This window comes from Hoplias malabaricus, chromosome 10 (genome assembly GCF_029633855.1).
Source record: "Hoplias malabaricus isolate fHopMal1 chromosome 10, fHopMal1.hap1, whole genome shotgun sequence".
NCBI classification, from domain to species: Eukaryota; Metazoa; Chordata; class Actinopteri; order Characiformes; family Erythrinidae; genus Hoplias; species Hoplias malabaricus.
The window spans coordinates 17,327,782-17,353,363 of record NC_089809.1 but is presented as its reverse complement, the minus strand read 5'-3'; the positions used below and the strand labels follow the sequence as shown (position 1 = coordinate 17,353,363).

At 40.2% G+C, this 25,582-nt stretch overlaps 1 protein-coding gene and 1 long non-coding RNA gene across 3 annotated transcripts in view; one reads left to right on the top strand and one right to left on the bottom strand.

The window, feature by feature from the left end:
- The window catches only part of rreb1a (ras responsive element binding protein 1a), a 55,808-nt gene extending 43,989 nt beyond the window's left edge, over positions 1-11,819 (bottom strand). For both annotated transcript variants that reach the window (XM_066682800.1, XM_066682799.1), the window contains exon 1: positions 11,514-11,819. Coding sequence is in view for 1 of the 2 variants with exons in the window: in XM_066682799.1 (XP_066538896.1) it covers positions 11,514-11,553 (40 nt within the window). In the remaining variant the exon portion in view is untranslated. The remainder of the gene's footprint in view (positions 1-11,513) is intronic.
- On the top strand, positions 9,775-12,040 carry LOC136708322 (uncharacterized). Its single transcript, XR_010804341.1, has 3 exons — positions 9,775-9,832; positions 11,529-11,769; positions 11,922-12,040. It is a non-coding gene; the product is annotated as an uncharacterized lncRNA (long non-coding RNA).
- The last annotated feature ends 13,542 nt before the right edge of the window (positions 12,041-25,582 follow it).

Sequence of the window (25,582 nt, the reverse complement as noted above, 5' to 3'; positions counted from 1 at the left end):
GGCCGCGCGCCTGAGTGACAGCCCGGCCGGCCCTTGCAGCGGGGGTTATCCATCACACACGGGGGTATGTGGGCATGCTGAATTTTCTCAGCTACACTGAAGCGACTCCCCAGCATCACATCACGTACTCCGCTCTCCCCTCCTCTGGCTGAAATAAGAGTCACATTGTTTTTTTGTTTTTTTTCCTTCCCCACCACTCCAGAGTGTCTGTGCTAGTCTCTCTCTCTCTCTCTCTCTCTCTCTCTCTCTCTCTCTATAGGCCTCTGCCTGAGGACATGCTCCTACAAGGGAGCAATTCATCTGGATTAGGGGGGTGGAGGCTTTGGAACTTCAGAGAGAATTTGGAGGCTGAGAGTGTTAAAAAGGGCCATGCCTATATATTTATTATTGTATTTATGCCTTAACGTGTACTACTGTTAGCATCACTCTGCCCAGTGTCCTGGGATAGTCTTGATTTGTTTCAGTGGTCAATTCTGAAGGGTGTCCATCTTCATTAAAAAAAAAAATGTACCATGCTGACTGTAAATCTGTAGCACTTGAATCAAATTGTGTCATAGACTTATATTATTATTATTATGAAAAATTAAAAGCCCTTATTAAATGCATATAGTGTTACAAAGACATAATTAGTCATGTTTAACTGAATTTAATGAAGTCATGTGTGTGAAAAGCTGAACATATATATATATATATAATTTTTTTAATATCCTTTTTTGGTACTATTTGTTCTTACTTGTTTATTTCAACTTACTATACCTCAAAAATTCCTTGAAATACTGATTTTAGGCATTTAGTCCACCACAATTCCTAAATCAGCTATTCATGCTATGAACGCATGTCTATTAGAGGACAAAGTCTAGAGGCAAGAAAGCAACTTTGAATGAGCACTCAATAAAGAGCACGACAGTTTATAACACACAAGAGGCCAATTTAGTGTACATCACAAAAACAGAATCAGTGGATTGTGCTATTCACTCTGGCGCAACCAGCATTCTTTTAAGTGCTTTTAATTAGCTGTTAATGACAACCAAAGGATGGCAACGACAGCCAGAAATGTGCAACAACAATTGATACTAACATGAAAGAATGTATGCGAGGCAATGCTGAAAGAGGAACATCAAGATCTCTGTCGTCCAGCATCACAGCAGTCAAGGGGAGGGTGGACATGACAAACCGGTCCCCTTTGTAATCCCATGGCACTCTGTGGAGGCGTTAGGGCAGTAGCATTTCGGCTGTGTGACTGTAAAGGCCTCATTTCCATCTGTATGGGCCCCCTCAATGTTTGCCAACAGGGCTATAAAGAGACCCATCAGATGTTAGCCAGTACCAGCCTGGGTACAGATTGGTGGGTGGGTTACAGCACTCCACACCCAGAAGATTTGAAAGGATGAGAAGGGTTAAAATGCATGAAGGAAGGGAATCATACCATGTACCAGTTAAATGCAGAAGTGAAACTACAATTAAATGAATAAGATGTTTTCAACTGAAGTTATGTAGTAAGAAAATTATTATTTAGGTCCAGTATTTACTTCAGAAGCAGTAAATGTGTCATTGTATTTTTTATAAACTATTTATCGGCAGAGATCTAAGAGAACCGAAGAAAGATTCACTCATGCCACTTCCTGACCATTCCCTGCCTTACAAATATGCAGACATTCTGCCTAAGTACTGCTCCCCTACTGCAATTGTCTTAATGTAGCACAGTGCTTATCGTAATTATGAAAACCTGAAACAACATCCACAATCCACCATTTCCTGTTCTGCGGAAGTTTGAAAAACGTGTAGTCTTGTGGGATACGCCATTTCCTTACCAAGGCATAAAATGAATGGAGGAAAACCAAACTCTGAAGACAAATGTGCATATAAAAGCTCGTTATAAATTACCAAGATCTTTGTCAAATTATGCACTACTGTTATGATAGTTCTCTGAAGCCTTGGTGTGCTGGCATTCAGAATGCAAGGGCTAAAAAGCTAAGGTAATGACCATGATAATACCACTCAGAAGACCAGGGAACATAATTAAAATCCTTAAAGGCAAACTTTGCAGCCATCTTGGCAACGCCTCCGGGCAGTTATCTGAAGTCATACAAGGCTAGGTGCCTATGCCTTTGAATGTAAAAAAATACTCTTTATTGAAGTCAATTTACTGTTTCCTTCCACTTGTTATTGCTCCTGTGCTTGTGCAGATCTCCACATCAAGGGAAGCTTTCCCTACAAATGCCACAAAATCTTCTATATTCCTCCGCTCATAGTGGATTTACAAGCTGATTGGCTCTTTATCGTTAAAGTGCAAGACTTTATCTGTAAACAGACAGTGCCTTACGGGGATTCCTATGCATATTTCAAGCAGTGATGGGTTTGCAAAATGTTTTAAATGCTTTAAATGCTTAAGACTTGAAAGGGTCTAAAAGTGCAGCACAAGGTTTAGAATATGAACGGAGCCTGGTTTGTAGCTGCATATCATAGATGTGATAGAGAGATGGAACTATATATTCTTCACAGCCATAGTTTAGATAAATCCAGTTACATATTGTTCTTTCAGAATTGTACAAATGTTGGTAATATTTTGGACCCAGTGTGCAGCAGGGTAATCTTACATCTACTAAAACTGGAAAAAAAAATGTTGTTATTAGGCTATGTGTCCTAGAACAGTTTCAATGTAACAGAGAATACTAGAATACTAAGATTAAAACGAGTGTAACAGCTATTTAGTGGCTGACCAATTACATGAGGAGGAAGAGTTGTTGCAAAGACCCTTGGCCTGGTTGCCTTTGTATGAGCCAATCAACAGCTTGGTTATCTCATCATTCTTCAGTCAGCTTTATGACTGCCTTTGCTCCATTTTTTTTCTTGTGATTGATATCAAAGTTCACAAGTTGAGGTCTAACTTGCTGGTTAATGATAACACCTCTTTAAAAGGAAGGCTTTGCTCGATGCGAGGGATGCAGGGCAAAGTTTGGTGAAGAAAATCAAGGTTCCAAACTAACTTCCTGGTGACTAAGGCTCAGCTGAAACTGTTTAAGAAATAGTCTTTACAGCTCATCCCTTCTGTAATCTACATGGCAGGCACAGGCAAGTTGGATCATACTGTGTTTGCATGTACTGTTTGTTTTCATCCTCATCGAGAAGTACTGCATGTGCAAGATGAAGTTTTCAATTCTTTATTTCTCATGAACAAACTTTCAAACTTGAGAGTATATGGGCCAAGTATTTGTAAAAGGTGTGGCGTGGGGAGCTGGGCTAGCACAACCGAACAAGAAGGTGGGCCTCTCTTCGACAAGTTAGTGAGCATGGCTGGTATGAAATAGGTGTTGAGTTTGGGCAGGGTTTCTAGTGCTTCATTGTGTGTTGGGATCCTGATGGGAGAGGCCAGGTTTCAGGTGGGAGAAAGAGTACGGATCACTCCCTTTTGTGTCACCTTGCTCAGGGGCGCGGCAGCAAAGCTTGGCCCATTGACTCCTTCTTTCCCATGGGAGGATGACAGTGTACCATTAACCCCAGTCGAGAAGACCAGGCACGTCTTTACCTTTTTTTACCTGCCCCCACATAACCACAACCCAAATTTAGGCTTGAACACACACTCTACAAATAGCCCAGTCCCCACCCCGACCTCTACACCAGCGCTGGCTCCATCCCTGTATGGCACATTTATTTTGGAAACAGTACTGAGCATATCAGTGTCCGCAATCTTTTCAAATGCTGATGTACCAACATACGGGGGGAGGGTTTCTCAGTCTTCTGTCAAACTGACCTTTCACAGTGGAGAATTTGTCATTCGCCATCCGCAGGTTTCTCATAGAGACATGACTTGAAGCACATCATCCCATTCAAACTGGACTGAGTAGGATGTTGTTTCAGCAGAGCTGTGAGAGTGGCTTGGGTGTGGCGTCCAGATAACAGTCATTCCCTGCCTATCATTCAACCACTGGCTTCATACTTGCGAGGTTAGACTGACACATATTTAAGCAAGACAAACTGAACTGGAAATCCCTGTATCTGCTCAGCAGAGAACAAGAAGATTGTGAAAGTCAATTTCAGCATGAACAAAATGCCAGGACGCTATGCGTAAGCTGAAGTTTCAAAAATGTGACAAGAAGCCTGTGACATAAAATTTCACCAGAAAACAAACTACATCTGCTCAATTTAAAAAAAACATGAGCCAGCATTTTTCATAGTTCCTTATATCATTTTGTATCATTCTGCAAGGCCTTACTGAACCAGAATAAAGTGCAACTAGAGTTTCAAAGTCTCAAGTTGCTCAGACCCCTCCCCATCACCATTCTCCAACGACTTATCTGTGCCTCCACTGCCATTCCAGGTCACCCCACCCTTTCCCTTCCCCCACTGCAGCCACAACAACTGTGCTAGTGGATGCTCTCAGGTAAAAGCCATTTGTTTGCCCGTGAAGCTGCAAGGAGGTGTGTGGCCGACTTCTTTACAAGCCAAAGGAGCAGCCAGACTAGGGGCATGCGCTCTCGTCTCCGTGGAGACGAGGTGTGTCCTGTGTTTGCAGAACAAACAATGGTACCTTTTCAGCCCAGCTTGAGGGGGAAGCAGGACATTGTGTATATGAGTGTGCTTGGTGCACGTATGGTGCACTTTGGCTGAAAGGACTTCAAAAAGAGAATAGCAATGAGACAGAGGGGTTACCACAAGAGAGTTATCCCAAAACCCACCCTTATAATTGCATGTTTTGCAACAAAATGCAGCCACAATTTCACAACACTTCATCCCAGTCTGGAAAAATCCACCTCTAGATCTGCCGAAGGTGCTTTCGACATTTTACATCAGCTGAATGGCACCTCAGGATAACATCCCTTCCCAGCATGCAGTGAGATCCTCAGGTAGGGTGTCATTAGGGCAGCTCAAGCTCATCCTCCTGGGCTATATTTGTTGTCTGGGCTGAGTGACGGCATAGCACGGCAGCCGAAAGCTGACAGGCGCTAGCGGCCTGCTGCCTTGCTTTCGATTAGCAGCCCGCTGCAAGGAGGCCAGATTAGCACTGTTTACACAAAGGCACTCAACAGCTCCTCTGCCTGTCCTCAAAGGTGGCAGATGTGGAAAATACGGCGCACCACCCTGGGGTAAACTTTAAGCAAATGCTCAGCCCTGCCAGAGTGGAGAATGCTTAGCATTGGGTACGCTTCTGTCATTTTTTACAATCCCCTACATTGTCGTTCATACTGAATAATTCAAAGTGGGAGGGGAAAAAAAAGAAAAAAAAAGCAATGAAGAATTAAGAAACCGCTTAAAATCTGCAAAGTATTTACTGTATAACCATTAAACTTTGATTGTGGTTACAGCAATCTGGCTGTGGAGAGATACAGTCAATTTAACAGAGTAGCATTTGCATTCTCTCTCACTCACTCTGGCAGAAACTGGTTGGACGATGCTGCTGCCACATTTTTTTTCCTTCCTCCCGCAGCCTCTCCTCTGTCTCTCTTTTCCTCTTTTCTTCCCTCCCTCTTTCACACTCCCTCCCTCGCTCGTTCCACTGAGCAACAAGTGCTGCCTGGGAGTACCACCCCTCCCCCTTCTTTCCCTCCTCCTCCTCCTCCCCCCTCCCCCTGCCGTTCTAACCTCCAGAAGCTATCACAAATCCTCAGCCTGCACACAACTGCCAGCTGACAAAACTGTTTAGTCAGCAAGAAAGCCAGGCAGGGAGGGAGAGCTATGGGCTCAACAGAAGAGAAGAGAAGTGAGAGAGAGAGAGAGAGAGAGAGAGAAAGAGAGAGACAGCGAGGGAGTGTTTGTGAGAGAGAACTAGAGGAGGCCGTCTTTATTGCAGTCTCCATTTAGCCCCTCTCGTGCGCTCCCATCATTCTCCACATTATATTAACCCTTTCCTACCCTCTAGTCATAGCTACCATTCAAGAGCAAAGCATAAGAGGAGGAAGCAAAAAAAACAACTTTTTTTTTTTTTTTTTCAATAATAAAACACATAAACCAAATATCTGCAATGCAGGCTTCTGCAGGATCAGCAACAAGCTGTTGTCTGAGCTAAATAACTTTTGCAGAGCAGTCGAGGGCCAGTCGCTTTAACACCATTGTTCTTACACTTCCTCCATCACTTCCCCGTCCACCTCAGAGAAGAGGCAGTTTCACTTCCTGCCGACCCTCCTCTAGTCTTCTCTTGTTCGCATTTTTTATGCTTCTTCTTCTTCTCTCTCTAGTGTCTTTGTTGTCTCTCTTTTCCTCTCCTCCACTTTTCTCCTTCCTCTCCTCCAGCATGACATTCTTTCACATCAGTGCCGGCTGCTGAGTTAGACTTTGAACCCACAGTAAATACGTGCTTTATTTGCTGGCTGGAGATGAAGAGGGGGGTGGGGGGTAGAGAAGGTGATAGAGACGGGACTCAGGAACAGGGTGCCGGAGGTGTGCCTGAATGACACGTAGGCTTTTGTGACCAGGTCGACAAAAAACAAGCTGATGTGCTCATCCCAATGGCTCATCAGTCTGGTGACGGCTCAGCAGCAGATGATTAGGTCACTGAGGTAATGAAAGGCTTTCCACACACAATTTCTCAAAACAAGATGTTTTACATATCAAATCACTACGGCAAACTCTTGTAAGAGCTTATGAAAAGTGAGAACTACACTAAGGATAAGAATCGATGAGGGAAAGTGACAGAGCATCTAAATGCAGGCTTATTGTGCAAGTTAAACCAAACAAGTTCCCATGGCACAAACATGTCCAAACAAGTGACATCTTTCGTTTTCAACACCTGCTTATAGTCAGTAATCTATATTATACCCTAAAGGCTACAAGTAGACAACAGCCAAAGATATGCTTCAATTTGGTACCCCATAGCATTCCATGGAGGAGGTTAGATTTTTCCAAGTCAAAGCACATTAAAGTTGGTTAACTAAATTCATGAAGATCATAAAAATAGAAGAAGAATGCAAAGATATGCAACTTTGAAGCTGGCATCATTTACAACATCACTGTTGACAGAGAGCAGTGACCAGAACTATTCTTGTGAGGACCTCCTGGCTGCCAGACTACTTTTTAAAGAACTCCTTTCCACACATTTACAGCTCACATTCGCACCAGTTTGTCCACATTCACACGAGACAGTCCACCTTTAACCCTTACAGAAGGTACACTATGCAAAAACAATGCCTTCCACAATTATGCTTTTGTAGGTGAGATTAGGACTCAAGTTTCTCAGCACTGCATTTAAACTGAAGTACACACAAGCATTTTCAAAAGAAATTAAGTACTTGGCAAATATCGATAAATAAACATGTCAGGTTTAGGCTCTCCTTCAGTGCTGGCAAATTAGGCTACATTTTAGAGGGAAATAAGAGTCAAATAAAGCTTTTGCACAACAGAGCTTTTACACTTCTCGTCACTACACGAGAAGCAGTGAACGGCAACAAAACTGTACACAGAGTCTAATTTTGACTAAGGCCTATTCATCCTAAGTTTTTTACTTCAGACATAAGTTCAGTCCCTGCCTCCGCTCCACACCCTCAGTGAGATGGAATATAATCTTATCTAAAAAAGGCAAGATAAATATAGCCTGAGAGCCAAAGGGCCAGCCCATCAATACCCCAGAGTAACAGAGGACCCTCTGCATCATGAGGACAAAACTGAAGGCTCATTTAATTTTACTGTTTTTTACATATATATGTTCTGAGCTTCAGGAGGTTAAAATAAGAAAAAAAATCAAACAAGTATTCCATGCAAATGCCCTGTTCTGATATGCTGACCAATGCAAAGTGATAATACTCCAGCAGGTATCTGGCTGTTTGAATGCAAGGGTGGGTCAGGCAGCCTGGGTGTTTGGATAATGGATTATAATGAATTAAGAAATGCTAATGGTAGTTCCCTGAGCAGTTCTGGGTCCCCAGGGGAAAGAAGTGAGGGAGGTGCTAGAAGGAAACATTTCCTTAAGGAACCACAAAAACACATCTAATTCCAAAACTTCAAATAATTAATGACTTAAGGTATTTTCCTGTGATTGCACTGAGTCGAATCAGAAACTACATTTTTACATTTAAAAAGTTAGTCTGCTGCAATTTGCCTGTTTAGAGGATGACTTACATAAAGCTAATGCATAGTTGTAAAATGAGATGTATTAGGACAAATAAGTAGTTTAACACAGGTAATTCCACAAGACTCGGTTCTGTCCCTAAAACTCTGCTCAGACACTAATTAAACTGACAGTTGCAGCTTAGCTCATATGCCTCATCTGTCTAGCAGTTTAATCAAGTCACATCATCTTGTTGTTTGGGGTGTATGATCTCCATGCAGGTGTATATGATCCCCAGATGGGCTTTGGAAAATTATATTCATATTTCTTTACAGCCATTTCATTGTGTGTCTTTTTTAAAAACACTTTTGAATGAAAGTCTCCCTCAGTTAACCGCTAGTTTAGTCCCTAGATTCTTCATCTCAGCAGAAAGCAGCGATTTGTATATTTTGTCAACAGTCATCACAATAGAGAGTAGGCCACATCCAGCCCAGGCCTGCGTACCAGAGCGCAGCTAACAGTTAACAAGCAAAATGGAGAAGCAGCAGCTTTGTGGAGAAGGAAAAGCGTTTTTTATCTGCTTTCTATGTGATGACACAACATAACTTTAATAACAAAAGCTGCACTCAGTCTGATTTTTTACAGTATATCGGAGGTCACAGAGACTGCAAACAACTGCAATCAAATATACACTGCTTGTCATCAAGGCTGGAGCTGGGTTTCAGTTTTGATGTGTCTCTTCTAATCACAGAACCTCTGCTACCACACAGAAACTGCATAACATCCTCATAGAACAGTCACTTTAGTTCAAGCTGCATGCCCTCACTTGATCATAGCTTTAGGGCCTTGGTGTGGACATGTGTATGGTACTTCTCTTCAAAATGGCCTTTAACATCACAAAATACACAATTTGTTTAAGAATGTCTGCTTTTTGTGTGCTCTAAACACATGATCAAACAGAATCGGTCTACAAGTTGGTGAAGGGCCTTTACTCTCATTCTGTGTAACTATTATTAGTTAATCTTACTTTATTAGCTCAGCTAGACTTTATTTTGGTCACAACACAAAGATACATTTTTACTTCTAGCATCTCTTTGCATTGACACACAGAGAGAGAGAGAGAGAGAGAGAGAGAGAGAGAGAGAGAGAGAGAGAGAATGAGAATGGTGGCGTTGCGCAAACTCAGTGTGTGTGCACGGCTGCAGGCCCTGCTCTTCTACAGTGTTGAATTTCGTAATGGAATGCGAACTGCTCATCCGGATCTGTCCTCCCTGCCTCCTCCTCCTCCTCCCAAATGGCCAGAGAGGAGGCTGGGTGACCATAGAGAACATCCCTATTTAAACCTGGAATTACATATGTTATATCCTACTGCTGCCAGAAAGACAGATTCAACAAACAACTAAGTTAAGACATGCTTTTACAGGCCATATGTCATGTAACACAAACTTCCTCAGACTATACTGTTGATTTCAAAGAAAGAACTGGTCAGGAGAAGGAAGACACCTTCTTGACTTATAATCCCAGTTAATGCAAAACTACATCTTTTCATTGCTGGTACTGATAGTAATTTAAATAAATAAATGAATAAAAACTCACACAATTATACGACAGCTGATGTTTTCAAGGTTTTGCCCCAACAACGACCATTAAAAGATTATTAAAGACCTCCTCTAATTAACAACAAAAGCATTCAGTGCCATGGCTGAGTACTAATGCTTTTAAACTGTAGTATTCCAAAGACTGTCTCAAGTGGGGGCATTCAGACAGCCAGGGTGTCTGACATCATATACCTGAGGAACCAATCCCCTCAACTTAGAGGGAGGGACTTCTGAGCTGCAAGTTATCAGTGCAGGAGTAAGTAGATATAAAAGTGTGGACTAATTGCATAATCGTAGATCTGTTCATACTGAATAGGACATTGGGGTTTGTTTGTTTGTTTGTTTGTTTTTTTCTTTTGCTAAATTTGTAATTTTGGTAAACAGACAAGTTTTTAGGGGTTTAATCGATGAGTGGAGTGAGACTTAGAAGCAAACATATTTATAGTTTTATACTCCTTTTTGATTTACCTATATACCCTCTTTCTCCATATCCAGTAGTTTGACCTGCTAATTCACAATGATGTTATAAAAAGTGTTTTAGTGCTTCCAAATGAGGTAGCCAGTCAGAGCAGAAGTCATTCTCATCGATTGAAAATTGCCAGGCAAAAATGAATTGGGCTAAATAAAATTACTCAAGTATCATAAAGACAACTGTAATGGGGAATAATAGCAAAAGGGAAAAAAGTAGGACATCGGTTCTTTTAACCTTGTAAGATGCCGCTGCTGCTGACTGACACGGAGCGGTGACCAGGATTTTAGCCGCCACGTTGGCTTTTTGCTAAAGAAACGGTACTAACTAACTCCCTTAACTTAATTTTATTTCCCTAAACAAACAAACAAATAAACAATTCGACAAAACAAGGCAGGAAACGGCCGCAGAAAATGCCTAGCAACCATCGCGGAAGCAACGAAGCAGCCGTTGCCCCCCCCCCCCCCCCCCCCCATCACTCCCCCTCCCAACAATAAAAGCTCCATCAATGGAGTTAATCTTAAAACAGACTTTAACGACGACAGGAACCGTAACATTTTCATAAATACAGTATTCGATAAACTATTAACACTACTGTTACCTAACGCGACCAACGCTAGTGGCCAAATACGGTACTTTAATCCGAGCATCAACTTTAACTCGACCAACATGAGCCGCGTGGGGTTTTTTTGTTAGCCTAATATATTTTTTCGGCGTCCATACAGTAAATACTTCTCCACGAGAGGAAGAAATGGTCCGAAAAATATATATGTATTAATATCTGAATATTTCAATATAAGCTGTAGGTAGAACGTAACTTTGCACTAACTTGTGTAAATAAAGTAGCTACGTTAAACGTACAGTCGCATAAAACAATTTATGATAACGTTTTGAGTTGTAATCGTCGAGGAGGTAAAAATAAAAATGACCTAACGAAGTAAAACGACCTAACGTCTACAAAGCTGCTCCGATCAAAGTGCAGAGAGAGAGAGAGAGAGAGAGAGAGAGAGAGAGAGAGAGAGAGAGAGAGAGAGAGAGAAGTTATGGATGCTCCGCTCAGCGCGACGCAACAAGTAAGGCTAGCAATGGCCAGCTACATCTTAAACTTGTTTAGAAGCAACAACACTCAAATTCAAACTCCCACAAGCTCGAAAAGTTACTTTAGTGGCCATAAAACCGCGTGAAGCCACCTTTCCCTGTGATAAAAGTGATAAAACGCGAGGGATGTGGAGAAGCACATTCCGCAGGTTTGAGCATCAGGTCCTCGCTCTTACAGCGAAACTAAACAGGAGTAAACACAAACCGAGCTCAACTGAACTGAACAACCTTCACGAACTCACACGACATAAAAAACGTCCCTGTACTCACTCTGTAATCCCACAACATCATTCAGATCACCACGCGTTTCATTAAAACCGTGGAGAAGTGAAGAAAGGAGTAACGAAACAGTCCAAAAACAACAACTCACGTTTGACTTTGTTAGGGTTGGGCTGCTTTCTCCGAGACATGCTGATGGGAGAGATGGTCCGAGGAGGAAAGAATGAACAGCTAAAGTTGTTCCGGAGAGGAATCAAAATGGCGTTTCCTGAAGATGTGCAAAGTTCGTCAACTTGCTGTTTTCTCCTCCTCTCGAGTGGATTCCTCCAGAGGAGGATGATGAGACGCGTCGAGGAGGAGAGGAAGCCCTTTCTGTGGTTTTCGTCCCCTCGGCGTGCTCCCCAAAAGTAAGTCAGTCTCTCTCTCTCTCTCTCACTCACTCACTCACTCACTCCTGTCCTCCCTCTCTCGCTCTCCTCTAACCATGATCAGTAAGTCTCCGACGCATCACGTGTATTGCTTGCTCTCTCTCTCTCTCTCTCTCTCTCTCGTCTCCTAGGGGACGTGTGTGTGTTCCTGAAGCTGTGGTCAGCCTCTAGTGATGGACATGACGAATCTTCTCAGTGACGCTGTGCTCAGCAAAACTGTTTTACACGCTGCTATAATGCAATCTGAAAGCTCCTACCTCCGACAACTGCAGGAAAAACTACAGTAGTTTGCCTGCTAAGTCAGAGAGAAGTTATAAGAAAACGACCAACGAGAGAAAAAGGAGGACGTTTACAGGTCCTCAGCAATCAGTGAACAATTTCTTTCATTTGCTTTGACATAAGTTTTACATGTATTTAAATGTGTACATTTAATATTATTACCCCAGTATATTCAGACAGTCTGCGAATAGAATTTTTTAGTAAACAAGTTTTCGTTTAGTACCTGATTATCTGAAGGCAGAATCACTCAATACACCACACGAAACAACTTCTAAAGCTTCATCCACTCTACAGAATGTTTAGGCGGTTAGCACAAGTGTCAGTGATGCTGCCTGAGAATAACTGAGTGTTAAATGTTTTGGCTTAAAAACATTTTTTGTTTAGTTATTATTAGCCAAGTTATCAGTTCTATCTATTACCTAGTTAAGTAATTAACTATTTTCTTATTAACAAATAAACAAAGTGCTATATTTGCAACATAAATTTAAAAACTACCAAACTGCCACAGTCTGAGACAAAACAGGCCGAATTGATATTTTCTATATACAGTAATTTCATACATGAAATTTAACTGGGGGGTGGCACTGTGGCGCAGCAGTTAGTGTTACACAGCTCCAGGGACCTGGAGGTTGTGGGTTCTACTGTCTGTGAGGAGTTTGGTGTGTTCTCCCCGTGTCTGCGTGGGTTTCCTCCCACAGTCCAAAAACACACATTGGTAGGTGGATTGGCTACTCAAAAGTTTCTCCCTCTAAAGGACTGTCGCCCCCTGCAGGGTGTGTTCCTGCCTTGCGCCCAGTGATTCTGGGTAGTCTCCGGACCCACCACAACCCTGGTTAGAGACAATGAATGAAGGAATGAATGAAATTTAACTGGATGCTTTTCAGTCAAAGTCTAACACAGCTCAGAAGTTTAGAAGACAAAGAAAAGCAAAAACAAGCTAGCACAAGCAACAGGTGTTGGTAATATCAGTCATTTATTAGTCATCCTACACAGTAATGTTTTCAAACAGTAAACAATATATATGCAGTACTGTCCAAATTTTTAGGCACCAGAGGCTATGAGACTCATAAAGCTATTTATCTGAGCAGTAAGTGTTTATTTGCTAAAAACAAGCAAACAAACAAATAATGCCCAACATTAGAATATAACCAAATAACATTGTACCAGTAAGTGTGATATTGTGTGTGTGTGTGAATGTGTTGGTTTTAACTTTTTCCAATAATGATTTTAAAAAATGTGTTCTGTTGATTTAACAAACTCATGCAATCAAGGAGAATCTGAACAAAACAGTTCTTCAAACTCACTCACACCTACTACTGTATAGGTAAAAAAAAAAAAAAAAAAAAAAATATATATATATATTTGTATTAACTGTGATTATATATAACTTTATACAAGCATCACGCTTACAAGAAGGCCTTAGTTTAAATATATAAAATAATCTTAGGTGCCTAAGACTTCTGCACATTTCTGTGTGTATATCAAGTCTTCACCACAATGAGTCGGTTCAAAGAGTCGATTCTTTTACGAATGACACATTTCTACGAAATCTGAATGGTGCTGCGCGGAAATAAAACACTAGTAAATGAAGCACTCGATTTTTAAGGATCTAAGGGGCTGGTTCCATAGTTTGGACTTGCCGTACATGTGAATTTCTGGAGGAGAGAAAGAAGGAAGCTCAGCTGAGGAAAGACTCGCGAGCAACAGGCGGTTGTTGGGAAGCAGCACGACTTACAATGAAGCTTCTTTTTAAAACAGCTGCGACTGTCAATACAGAACACGTTTACGACCTTTAATACTTTTCTGAAGCTGTTGCTGCGTTCAGATGACCCCCAGACCTCCAAATCTATTTGACAGACCAAAGAACCCTACCCAGCTTTTTATTCCACAGACTGAAGCTCCCACTGCATTCACCACTGTTTACCTGAGCCCTACAGACTCTTTAATGGGCTCAACAGGTCTGCTTTTTATGTATTAGTACCTTTTGCAATACTAATAAGAACGAAGTTCTAAAAGCTCCTTCTGGAGAGAGTGAAGTGGCACCTTTTTAAACTAATCTGTGTTTACACAATCTGCTGTAGACCATTAACCAGTGATTTAATTAACTGAGCTGAATTTGAAGATTTGATTGTGTCTGTAGTCGACTACACAAAGCTTACTACTAGTCTTCTATGCAAATGTAATCGCAACAAACAAAAATATATATGTAGAAATATAAGTAATATTTATACATATATTTTTATTTATTTTTTAATTTTGGAAAATACAACAAATGTTTTCATGAACACATTATCAAGTTTAAGTAATACATTAAAATGTATGAGTTTAACTAAGTTGTGCCACACAATTCCACTGAATCAGAATAGTAAACTCATCTGCAAATTCATACAGTATGCCACTTCAACATACATTTTAACTGTTTTTTAAATGGTCAGTTTATTGACTTTCATTTCAATGGATATTATTTTCAGCAAAGCAACATAAAAAGTTGACCAAATTGAAATTTACTTGCATCTAAAACTATTACAGACAACAGAATTTATTTAAGGTTGGGATATTAACACAGCAGAAATTCCTGTATGGTTACATCACATAATTAATAACTGTGCATTGATATAATTCTGAAGTAGGAGTTTTCATTCTTCTGTTAAATTCCATCATGCCACCAAAGAGTAGGACTAACATCAACAGGAATATATTAGAGCAGCTGTGTGTCCCAGTAAGAAATTAAACATATAACTGGTAAAGGGTGCTCTAAGCGAAAAGTAGCAGGTTTGATAATGTAGAGAAGTCCATCTGGGAGTGGTCAAGGGATCCATTTAATTTGACATTATTGGATTCTTAAAAGTTAATTTATTGTTCATTTTAATAATTGTGCTCAAATTATCATAAAATATGCTTATTTGCTCCGATATGATTTTAAATTAAGTTAATATGTTTTGCGATTAACATTTCAAGGCTTTTTTGAGTATAATCTGTAGAGTTAGCTGTAAGGGTTACAGTTAAGATGAGTCCAGGTCATTTCAGTCAATGAGTAACTTATGTAGGCAACTTACATGTGCACTTTCAGCCAGAGGACCCATAAAAACAAAACTGTAATAATAATTATTTTTATAAAATGATACATATATTAAAATGCTATCAAATTAAAGTTATACACAATATAAACTGTACTGGGTCCCATGTAATATATTTTTAACAAACTTTCAATGCAGATGAAGACAGATAAAAATAACAGTAGTTTTAAAAGCCCTGAGTAACTGTGCATTTCTAAAAAAAACAAAAAACAAACAAAAAAAAAACACACACACACACACACACACACACAAAGTCAGAGAAGATGTGCTGAAACCAGACTGTCCAAACAGCAGGGAAACTTGAGAGTGATGTTATTTACTGACCGTTGCCAGGGCATCCAAATGCAGGCCTGTTGCTAAGGAACAACCCTGCACAGCAACAAAAGGTTTCCTTTATCCTCCGTGAACAGGGCTGAAAGAGTACCTCACAGCAACTTTAGAGCATCCAGCGCTAGACCAAAGCTGGACGACAGGCTGGAGACAGTGCAGTTTATCAGCTATATTTCATATGAAATAGTTGTGTAGGTCCTGCAAAAGACTTGGAAGGAAACACTGAGTGTAGAGTCCAAGCACAAATTGCCCTGATCTATTCCAGTTGAGGTATAGGAAATAGACATGTTTTTACAGGGTGCTATTGCCCAAATTTAATTGGAATTAAAAATTTACATAAAATTCCATTTAATGTTGAGCATGTTTATCCTTCCCCTGTAAAGTTACCATTTTGGAGATTTTGTTTCTGGCAATGACAGTATGTAAATGAAATTAATAGTGTGCCTCATTCAAAAAGCTGTAGGGCCTGAAATACTCCTTATAACTTCTAAACAGCCGTTGGCTTATAATAGTTATGTTAATACTTGTTGTCTTAACATCACAAAAACAGTGAATTCAAAAAGGTACTATTGCAGCCTAGCTTCACAATATAAAACTAGGATGTGGATGGTACATTTTGGAAATGTAACCTTAATTAGGTTTACAAACTCTTTTCAAATATAAAAAAAAAAAAAAAATAATAAAAAAATAAAAAATCAAGCTGATTACTGTTAAATATTCTAGTTACTAAATGCTGAAAACAGCAGTGTGCTCCAGTGTTTTTAAACATGCTGTGTGAGCTCAGGCCCAGAGAAGGCCCTGCAAAGATAAGGAAAGAGGGAGTGGTGCGAAAAAAACCGGTTTACATTGGGGACTGGTGACTTGTTTGCCTCGCAGTCTTCGAGGCGTAGCTCAGCTGCAACTCAGAACAGAGTTTTTCCTCTTTGGTAAATGTGAGCGAACAGTTTAACCACTGTTATTGTTACCCAAAATCAAAACTCTTTACATCTACCTAAGTTTGACCCTTCCAACATGTGGACCTCTCCTCCATACAGTGCATTAAAGGATTTTTCGCTCGGCTTGAGGCAGCATTCCTGTGGCAATTCAAAGCAGAGCAAAAGCAGAGAGTGTAGTGGTGGGGGGGTACAGACTACAGGGATGTTCTGTTATATCTATGTTATCACTAACATAATGTCTGTTTAATCAATACATTCATTCATGCTTTAATTTTCTGTAACAATTCCATCGTGTTCAGGGTTGGTGTGGATCCAGAGCCTACTAAGAATTCAGTGAGTGCAAGGCAGGAACACCCCCTGTATGGGGCACCAGTCCATCACAGGGCATCGAACACTCACACATTCACTCACACCTATGGACACTTGTTAAAAGCAATCCACCTTCCAAAGACTGCGGGAGGAAAGTTCATCTAAACACATCCACCAAACACATGGATAGAACATACAGCCCAAGCAACAGCGACACACTAACTGCAGCTCCACTGTGACACTCCTTAATCAATACGCAAAAGATCAGGTACTGAGACACATCATATTCATATTATCTTTTAGCTTTTAAATCCAACTCACACCTGTTAGCTGTGTTTAGTATTTCCTGATTACATCCATTTGTCTCCATCACTCTTATACATTGCAGAAGGCCATGTGACAGAAAAGAGGTTGTAAAATTGCATGATATTACTCTAGATAGCTGCACTGAATATATATTTTCATCTAAATTATTCATTCATTCATTGTCTGAAACCTCTTATCCAATTCAAGGTCACGGTGGGCCCGGAGCCTACCCGGAATCATTGGGCGCAAGGCAGGAACACACCTGGAGGGGGTGCCAGTCCTTCACAGGGCAACACACACACATTCACTCACACGCTTACACCTACGGAAACTTTTTGAGTCGCCAAACCACCTACCAACGTGTGTTTTTGGACCATGGGAAGAAACCGAAGCACCTGGAGGAAACCCACATGGACACAGGAAGAACTCATCTAAATTAGCTACAGTAAATTCTGAGAAAGAGCAATACAGGAAGTGTAAAAAACATCATCATTTATATACTTGTATATGTTAGTAATCATTTTATATCTATACACTGTACAAGTTTGGGTAATGCATACACATTTATATAATCAATTTGTTTTTTAGTAATCCTCTTAGAACACTGCCACTATGGTGGTACCTTCAAGGATACATTTTGTACTTTTTGTTATGGAACATAATAGTTTTAGTTTTGTAGATCGCCCTATTTCATCTTCAGGACTAAGTTCTATAAAGAAAAGTTACAAATATTCAACTCTGCTTCTGTAAAGGAGTATTTAATTTAATCTTTTTAGCGAAAACAACTAGACTTAAAAATCAACATTGCACCTTTAAAGGTACATTTAAACTCTTTGTATCTTTAGTAAACAATAATGTACCTTCACAGTACCTTTATTCTGACCATGCAGGCTCATAGAACCTAATTATTACAACCTTCTGCCTGATTAAAAAGGTTGAATAGTTTTTCAGTACTATAAATACATTTATTTTAAAAACAACTTATTCTCAGTGAAATATGTGATTTTTTTTGTAACATGTACTTTTGCATGCTCTACCTTCTCCAATTACATTAAGATACATGATAGTCACAGTATATTATTAGTTTGTCTTTATTATGATTTGTCTTGGTTCTTATTTGTGTGTCATAAGCCCAAAACTGATGGACATTTCAGATAAATGATCTGACAATGAACGTAATGTACACATTCACCTGTAATTATTAAATTCAATTGCTTAAAAAAAATACAGCATTTCTGACACACAGTTTAGAAGACTTTTGACAAACAGAACAGCCCACTCTGGAGTACTCAGACATTAGTCTAGGGTCTGCTTGCCCATTGGGAAGTGTTAGGAGTGATTCGACTCAATTGGATCAGTGTCCGTGATCCAGACTATCCAACAACAGCATGTTTAAAAAAAAAAGCCCTGTACAGGTACTTTGTCGTTCACTAAAATTACAAAAAAAAAAAAATGCAAATGTCCCTTCAAAGGTACCGCTTAAAGTCTTAAAGTCAAGTTGGGTACCTTGAAAGTCCATTTATATTTTTTATTCTTCAGAAGGCAAGTTGGGTATATGTACCTTGTCTGAATGTATGTGTTTTTAAATAGAAAAAGAAAATAAAAGTCTGGAACTAAAGTTCAGCTAAACTTCAAACTCTACAGAAAATGAGTGAATGAATGTAGAATTTGAAGTTTAGCTGTTTTCAACTGGGTCAGGGTGGAGCCTACCTGGAATCACTGGGCGCAACTCTGGAGGGGGTCTTTCACATGGTGACATACACTCACATTCACACCTTCCGAGTCTCTAATCTACATATCAATGTGTGCTTTTGGACCATGGATGGAAACCAGAGGAAACCCATTCAGACATGTTGACAACAAATTCCTCACTCACATTCACCCGGAGTGGGGCTCGAACCCACAACCCCAGGACCCTGGAGCTGTGTGACTGCGACACTACCTGCTGCGTCGCCACGCCGCCCTCAGACTCTACAATTAAAGTCAAATATGGTACAATTATGTTCACAAATTAAAGGGATCAAGAGGTACAGTTAAGAAATTAAGGGTCCCAACACAGTGACAGTTCTGGCTCTTTTAGCTGAATGCTACAGAATGCCACAAAGTTACAGCAATGTTCCCACATCTACTGAAAGCCTTCCTATGAGACTGAAGGCTGGCATTGCTGCTTCTAAATTTTCTTCATTTAGTTTCTGAAAAAATTGGTTCTGCTAACCATTGAATATTTTACATTTTGATGCCATAGAATTTTACATACTCTACTCTTTTAAAGTGTCTGTGTATTGCATATATGTTGTTGTCCACCAACCATAAAATCAAGTACAGCCAGAAAGGAACATATAACCCTCACCAAAACGCCAATTCAAACAACTTTTTTCCTAAAAAATAACACAATTTGTAACCCAGTGGAGCACACCCAAACACGGTGATGTCGTTAGTACTATATGTTTACTAATATTGTTGTGAATTCAGTTCATAAAGAAGATTTTGCGTGAATCAGCCATTGTGGGAGAACGGCGTAATGAACAGCGAAGAATCAACGAACGAGGAAAAATCCTAAAATAGACCGTTTGATACAAGGTAATGGCTAAAAGTTTAGTGGCGCCATCTTTTGGTAGAAATAAATATTGCTACACTAAAGCATGGGGAATGTGATATTACAAAAATAACCATTATTATAAACATATGTCTAAGTGATCATATAAATTAATCGTAATATAGAATGTTTCTTTAAGACAATATACAGAATCCTGAGTCATATTTAAGGGAAGCTTTAGAAAATAAATGCAGACAAAAGAAGAGCTACTCCAGCAAGTTGAGTGGTATAATGTCTGGTAACAAACCATCAGATCTGTGGGAAAGCCCCCCAGCCCCCTGACAATGGAGGACCATCATTTGCCTGATGAGCTGAATGCCTTCAACTGCTGGTTTAAAAGCCCACCACTCTAGCTCCCATTCACACCTCATTCAAACCATGACAAAAATCAGCTCTTCTCCCCCCCAACTCTGACTGCCTGTCTGCACTGAAGAACAAGACATGAAATGTATGTGTGCTGAATCATCCAGAGACAGAAAGTGAGGAAGGCACATGGTCCAGATGGTGTTTCACCCTCCTGTTTGAAGATAGTAATCACATAATTGAGCAATGTGCATCTATGTTCACTAGGATTTTCACCATATCACTGGAAATGTGCCAAGCACCTCCTGTTTTAAACGTTCCACAATAACAACCATCCATGAAAAGCTACCAACTAAATGATGAAACGACTACACACCCATTGCCCTGACATCTATAGTCTTCAAATGCTTTTACAGACTTGTACTGGCACACAAAAAGCCACACACTAATCCACAATAAACTCTCCCCCCTTAATGTGCTGCCCTCCACCTGCCAGTGGATCATTTTCACAGGCAGAGAGCAGCAGTCGTGGCTAGGAAAGCCTCATTAAAAACCCTAACAAGGATATGTGCTGTTCCCACTGCTCTACTCACTGTAAACAAACTACTGCTTTACGTTCCTACCAACCGCAATCAACAGGAACCTAAAATCAGACTCCACCATAAAGAAAGCCCAGCAGAGGATGGACTTCCTCTACCTACTTCACAAGCAGGAGGTCCAGTCCTACACAGTTGCACATAATGTCTTCCATCACTTATCAGACCTGCAGAAAAGACCACTTGTATAAGAATGACCCCTTGAATGACACTCACATTTCCAGAACAATGAAGAATGCAAAGAAAATAATCACTGAGCCATCACTTGATTCAGCTCATCCCCTCAGAATAGATAAATGATTCTTTCCTCAAGCCCTCATTACACTCATCTTACATCACATACACTTGTTTCTGCTTCTGACACACCAATATATACTTGACACTTATTTTCCAGTTTATTATATTTTACTTAACCGAAGATGTTTATCTTATTCTTGTCTGGCTACTGCAGTCAAACACCAATTTACCAACATGTGTGCTCATGTTTAAAAGTATGTGTGTGGGGAGGGGGTGTATGTGCATGCCTGTGTGATGTGTGATACTCCAGTTGAGAAGTCTGTGTTACTGTACTGTGAAATTTCTGTTGTCTGTTACTGTGTACTTTCAGCAGCTGTGCAACTGAAGTCAAATTATTTGCCTGTACACTGTAAGAAAAAAAGGTACAGTAGAGGTACATTATTGTCACAAAAGGCACAAACAGTGTAATTGTGCCTTTAAAGGTTCAACAGACTTTTTAAAGTCCAGTTCCCTAAAGATACATTACCCTCTTCAGAAGGAGAGGTGAATATTTGTAGTAAAACAGAATTGTGCAAAAGAAATGAACACAATGTAATTCCTGGAGATGAAATTGGGAATATGAAATCAACACAATTTCTAAACGCTACAATTATAATACAATAAAGTATATCACATCCCTAATTAAAGGGACAGAGTATGTATTCTTTAGGGTACCACCATAGCGACTGTAGTGTTTTTTTTCTGAGTGTACAAACATCAATGTCTGTTCATTCATTCATTGTCTGTAACTGTTTATTTAGTTCAGGGTTGTGGTGGGTCCAGAGCCTACCCAGAATTACTGGGCGCAAGGCGGGAACACACACTGGAGGGGGCACCAGTCCTTCGCCGGGTGACTCACATTCATTCACATACTCACACCTATGGACATTTTCAGTAGCCCATCCATCTACCAACATGTGTTTTTGGACAATGGGAGGAAACTGGAGCAATCGGAGGAAACCCACATGGACACAGGGAGAACACACCAAACTCTTCACCCGGAGTGGGGCTAGAACCCACAATGAATTCCCAGTTATAGTTCAAGTGTTCAAGACCGTGATCAGGATGAAGTGGTTTCAGCAAATGGATGAATGAATGATGAATGAAAGAATGTTCTTGATCTGATGCAAGGATGAAGTTTTGCTCTTCCAGGTTGTACATGGTTGTTAGGATTCCATATTTCTCTGTAACTTTACTCTTTTTTTTAACTTAAGCTTTGGAAATGTGTGTTTTTCACTTATATTATTTGGCTGCCACCTTCTTTAAAGGAAGAACTAATACTTAATTTCAGCTTTAACAGACATTAAATGAAGGGTCTTTGACTTTTGCACAGTACTTTGGTTATTCATCTGTCTGTCAGTTAGGGATTCAGTAACTGTGATGACATCTTTATCAGTACTGTGCTCCAGCCTGACTCTGCGACGAGCATTACAACATATTTTTTCCTTATAAATCTAATATTAAATTGTGCTTTTTGAGGATCTGGGGCATGTTTTGTAAAAGGATCCATAAAGGATATTCATTCATTCATTCTCTGTAAGCGCTTATACAGTTCAGGGTCGCAGTGGGTCCAGAGCCTACCTGGAATCATTGGGAGCAAGGCAAGTATACACCCTGGAGGGGGCGCCAGTCCTTCACCAGGCACTCATTCACTCACACCTACGGACACTTTTGAGTCACCAGTCCACCTACCAATGTGTGTTTTTGGACTGTGGGAGGAAACTGGAGCACCCAGAGGAAACTCACATGAACACAGAGAGAACACACCAACCCCCTCCCGGAGCAGGAATTGAACCCACAACCTCCAGGTCCTTGGAGCTGTGTGATTGTGACACTACCTGCTGCACCACTGTGCCGCCATCATGAAGGATATAAAAATGAGAATTCTGCTAAAACCCTTTTGTATGATCTTGCCTCAGTTTTTGCTTCCACAGAAGGAAAAGGAGTAGCTCATTGAGGTGGATGGAGTAATTCCCACAGAATGCATTGCTTTAAATGACACAGGGATATCATTTTATTTACACAGGCCAGATGGTTTCACATTCCAAAGCTGTTGTTAGTTTGTCATATGACGAAATCAGTAAGTCCTTACAGCACCTAAATCAAAACATGATGAAGAATGAATGAGACATACAGGCCTGAAGAAATCCGTTACTAATAGACATGCATGTAAAAGTAGTAAACTCATGCGTTGGATTAATAAACAAGCAAAATGCATCAATACAGAAGAATCAGTAATGCTGCTCTTACACACTGACATTAAGCATTTTCTGTTTTCCCACATATTCTGATCACTAAGAGTAACAGACTATAACGTAATCTCATACAGCAGACTACCAAAGTCTGAGCCTACCAGTAAAGATGCTTCTTTTTGCCGGACTGACTTGTGGGCCCCACATTATAACCCGCTTAGAAGAGGCTTTTTCGATTTCTGACTGACTGAGTCTCTTATCAAAAACAGAACTTTGCTGAAATGCACATGTACAGATATTGGCTTTTGCCACAAAGCTGGCGAGACGAGGGCTTATTTTAGCTTGGCTAATTTTGCATCATTTCATATGGCTTTGCGTATTTGCTTAAAATATTTTTGTAAAGGGAAGTTGTGCTAAGGTATACCATCGGTTCCAAAACTTCTTCTGCACCGCCCCCTTGTAAATGAGAACATTTTCGAGCCACATCCCCCACTCTGATACACAGGAACATGTCTTTTGCTTCCAGATGCCACTGCAATGAATTGTGAACAGTATATTTCTTACAAAACTGTAACTTATGAAACAAAACAAAAAAAGTGACCAATCACATTTACAGTGGAATTGTTACAAGTGACAAGAGAAAATTGTGCAAGGCACCTAACCCCCAAACTGCTCCCCGGGTCTCAAGGTGGTTGTCAGCCCCTTGCTCCGGTTGTGTGTGTGTGTGTGTGTGTGACCCTGAACTGGATGAGCGGTTTCAGACAATGAATTAATTAATTAATTCCATTACGAATGAGATCACAAAATAGTATGCTCTCTCCAATCAAGTCTGCCCAACTGATGCTGAGCAATTTTATAATGTGTAGGTAAGGAACTCGTTATAAACTTGGAGAAAGAAGATGCCAAACATAGCTTTAATTGATGATGTGATGACATTTTTGGGAAGTAAAATAGTCAAAAGTACTCAGTGTAGTCATTCATTATCCAAATCCGCTTATCCAGTTCAGGGCCGCGGAGGGTCCTTCACAGGGCAACACACACATTCACACCTACGAACACTTTGAGTCACCAATCCACCTACCAACGTTGTTTTTGGACTGTGGGAGGAAACTGGAGCACCCGGAGGAAACCCACGCGGACACAGGGAGAACACACCAAACTCCCGGAGCGGGACTTGAACCCACAACTTCCCTGGAGCTGTGTAACTGTGACACTACCTGCTGCGCTGTTATTCAAATAAAGTATGTTCCAAGCATGTTTGCGCACTCTCACCTGCTAGTGCAGAAATAAAAAGTCTTGCAATAGTTGCTAATAGTGAAATGACCCTCATTGATGTAAATGTCATTCTCCGAAATGTAAATCTAGGCTCTTTCAAAAATATAGAAAATAACATACGTGACTGGTGCATTGTTTTCAGAAAAACTGATTTGAATCTAAGATTAACAGCATGATTCATGACACGAACGGATACAGCATTTCTCTCAGGAATGAGTAAGGGCACTGGGGATCGGCTTGTGGTACTGGCATGAGTCAAAATATTCCAGCACGGGTATTATTGGAGGTAAGGTATTAAATCATGTAGATGGCACAGATTTTAAGATTTTGCATAGTTTAATAATAATTTAATACAAATATATGAACACTGAATCATTAGGGGGCAGCACAGTGGCGCAGCAGGTAGTGTCACAGTCACACATTTGTGCCCAGTGATTCCGGGTAGGCTCCGGACACACAGCGACCCTGAACTGAATAAGCGGTTACAGACAATGAATGAATGAATGAATGAATGATATATTGGGCTTTCTCATCTTTGCCTATGAAATGCATTTACATATAATGTTACATCATCAAAATAAAATACTGCAAATTCATTTGAAAAATAAATAAGTATTTTTAAAATATAACTCCCAGTACTTTCACAGTAATGTAATACAGTATAAATAATCACATACACACAGACACACACACATAATAAGACATACTTTCAAAATGCACACATCAAATTTCATCACAGCTACTGCATCTGACTATGTTCTTGTTTGGGTCTCAGAGAGTGTGGACAGGCCAGTGTCCCTCCTGTCTACTGAGTGCAGGACCAGCAAAATCCCACCCAGGATAACAACTATTTGTGTCCTGTTTTCTGTAACTCAGCACAGAATCCAGCCCCATCCAGACTTCTCTGTAATCTGAACAGGAAGTGGTACAAACTCAACACAGGCACAAAACTTCCCATTTAACGTCAGCTTCTGTGATACTGCAGAGCATGACCACATTTCACTTCCTCTTGTGTACTAAAAACACTTCTCTAACTGGTCACAGTGACCCATAACTACTGTCCATCAGGTCAAAGGCTGTGTTTATGAGTGTATACTCTCTACACTTTTAGTTTTGGGTTCTTCATAATGCTTCTAGAACAGATACATTCTAAAGCTAAAAGCAAAAGATATAACAAAATATTTAGTGTGGAATTCAGTATTAAAATAGGGTTCTTTATACTACTTTCACTGAAATTCATACATATCTGTGATATTAAATTATATTGTTTTGCATAGATATTTATTAGATGTTTTCTAAAAAACAGAATGTACCATAC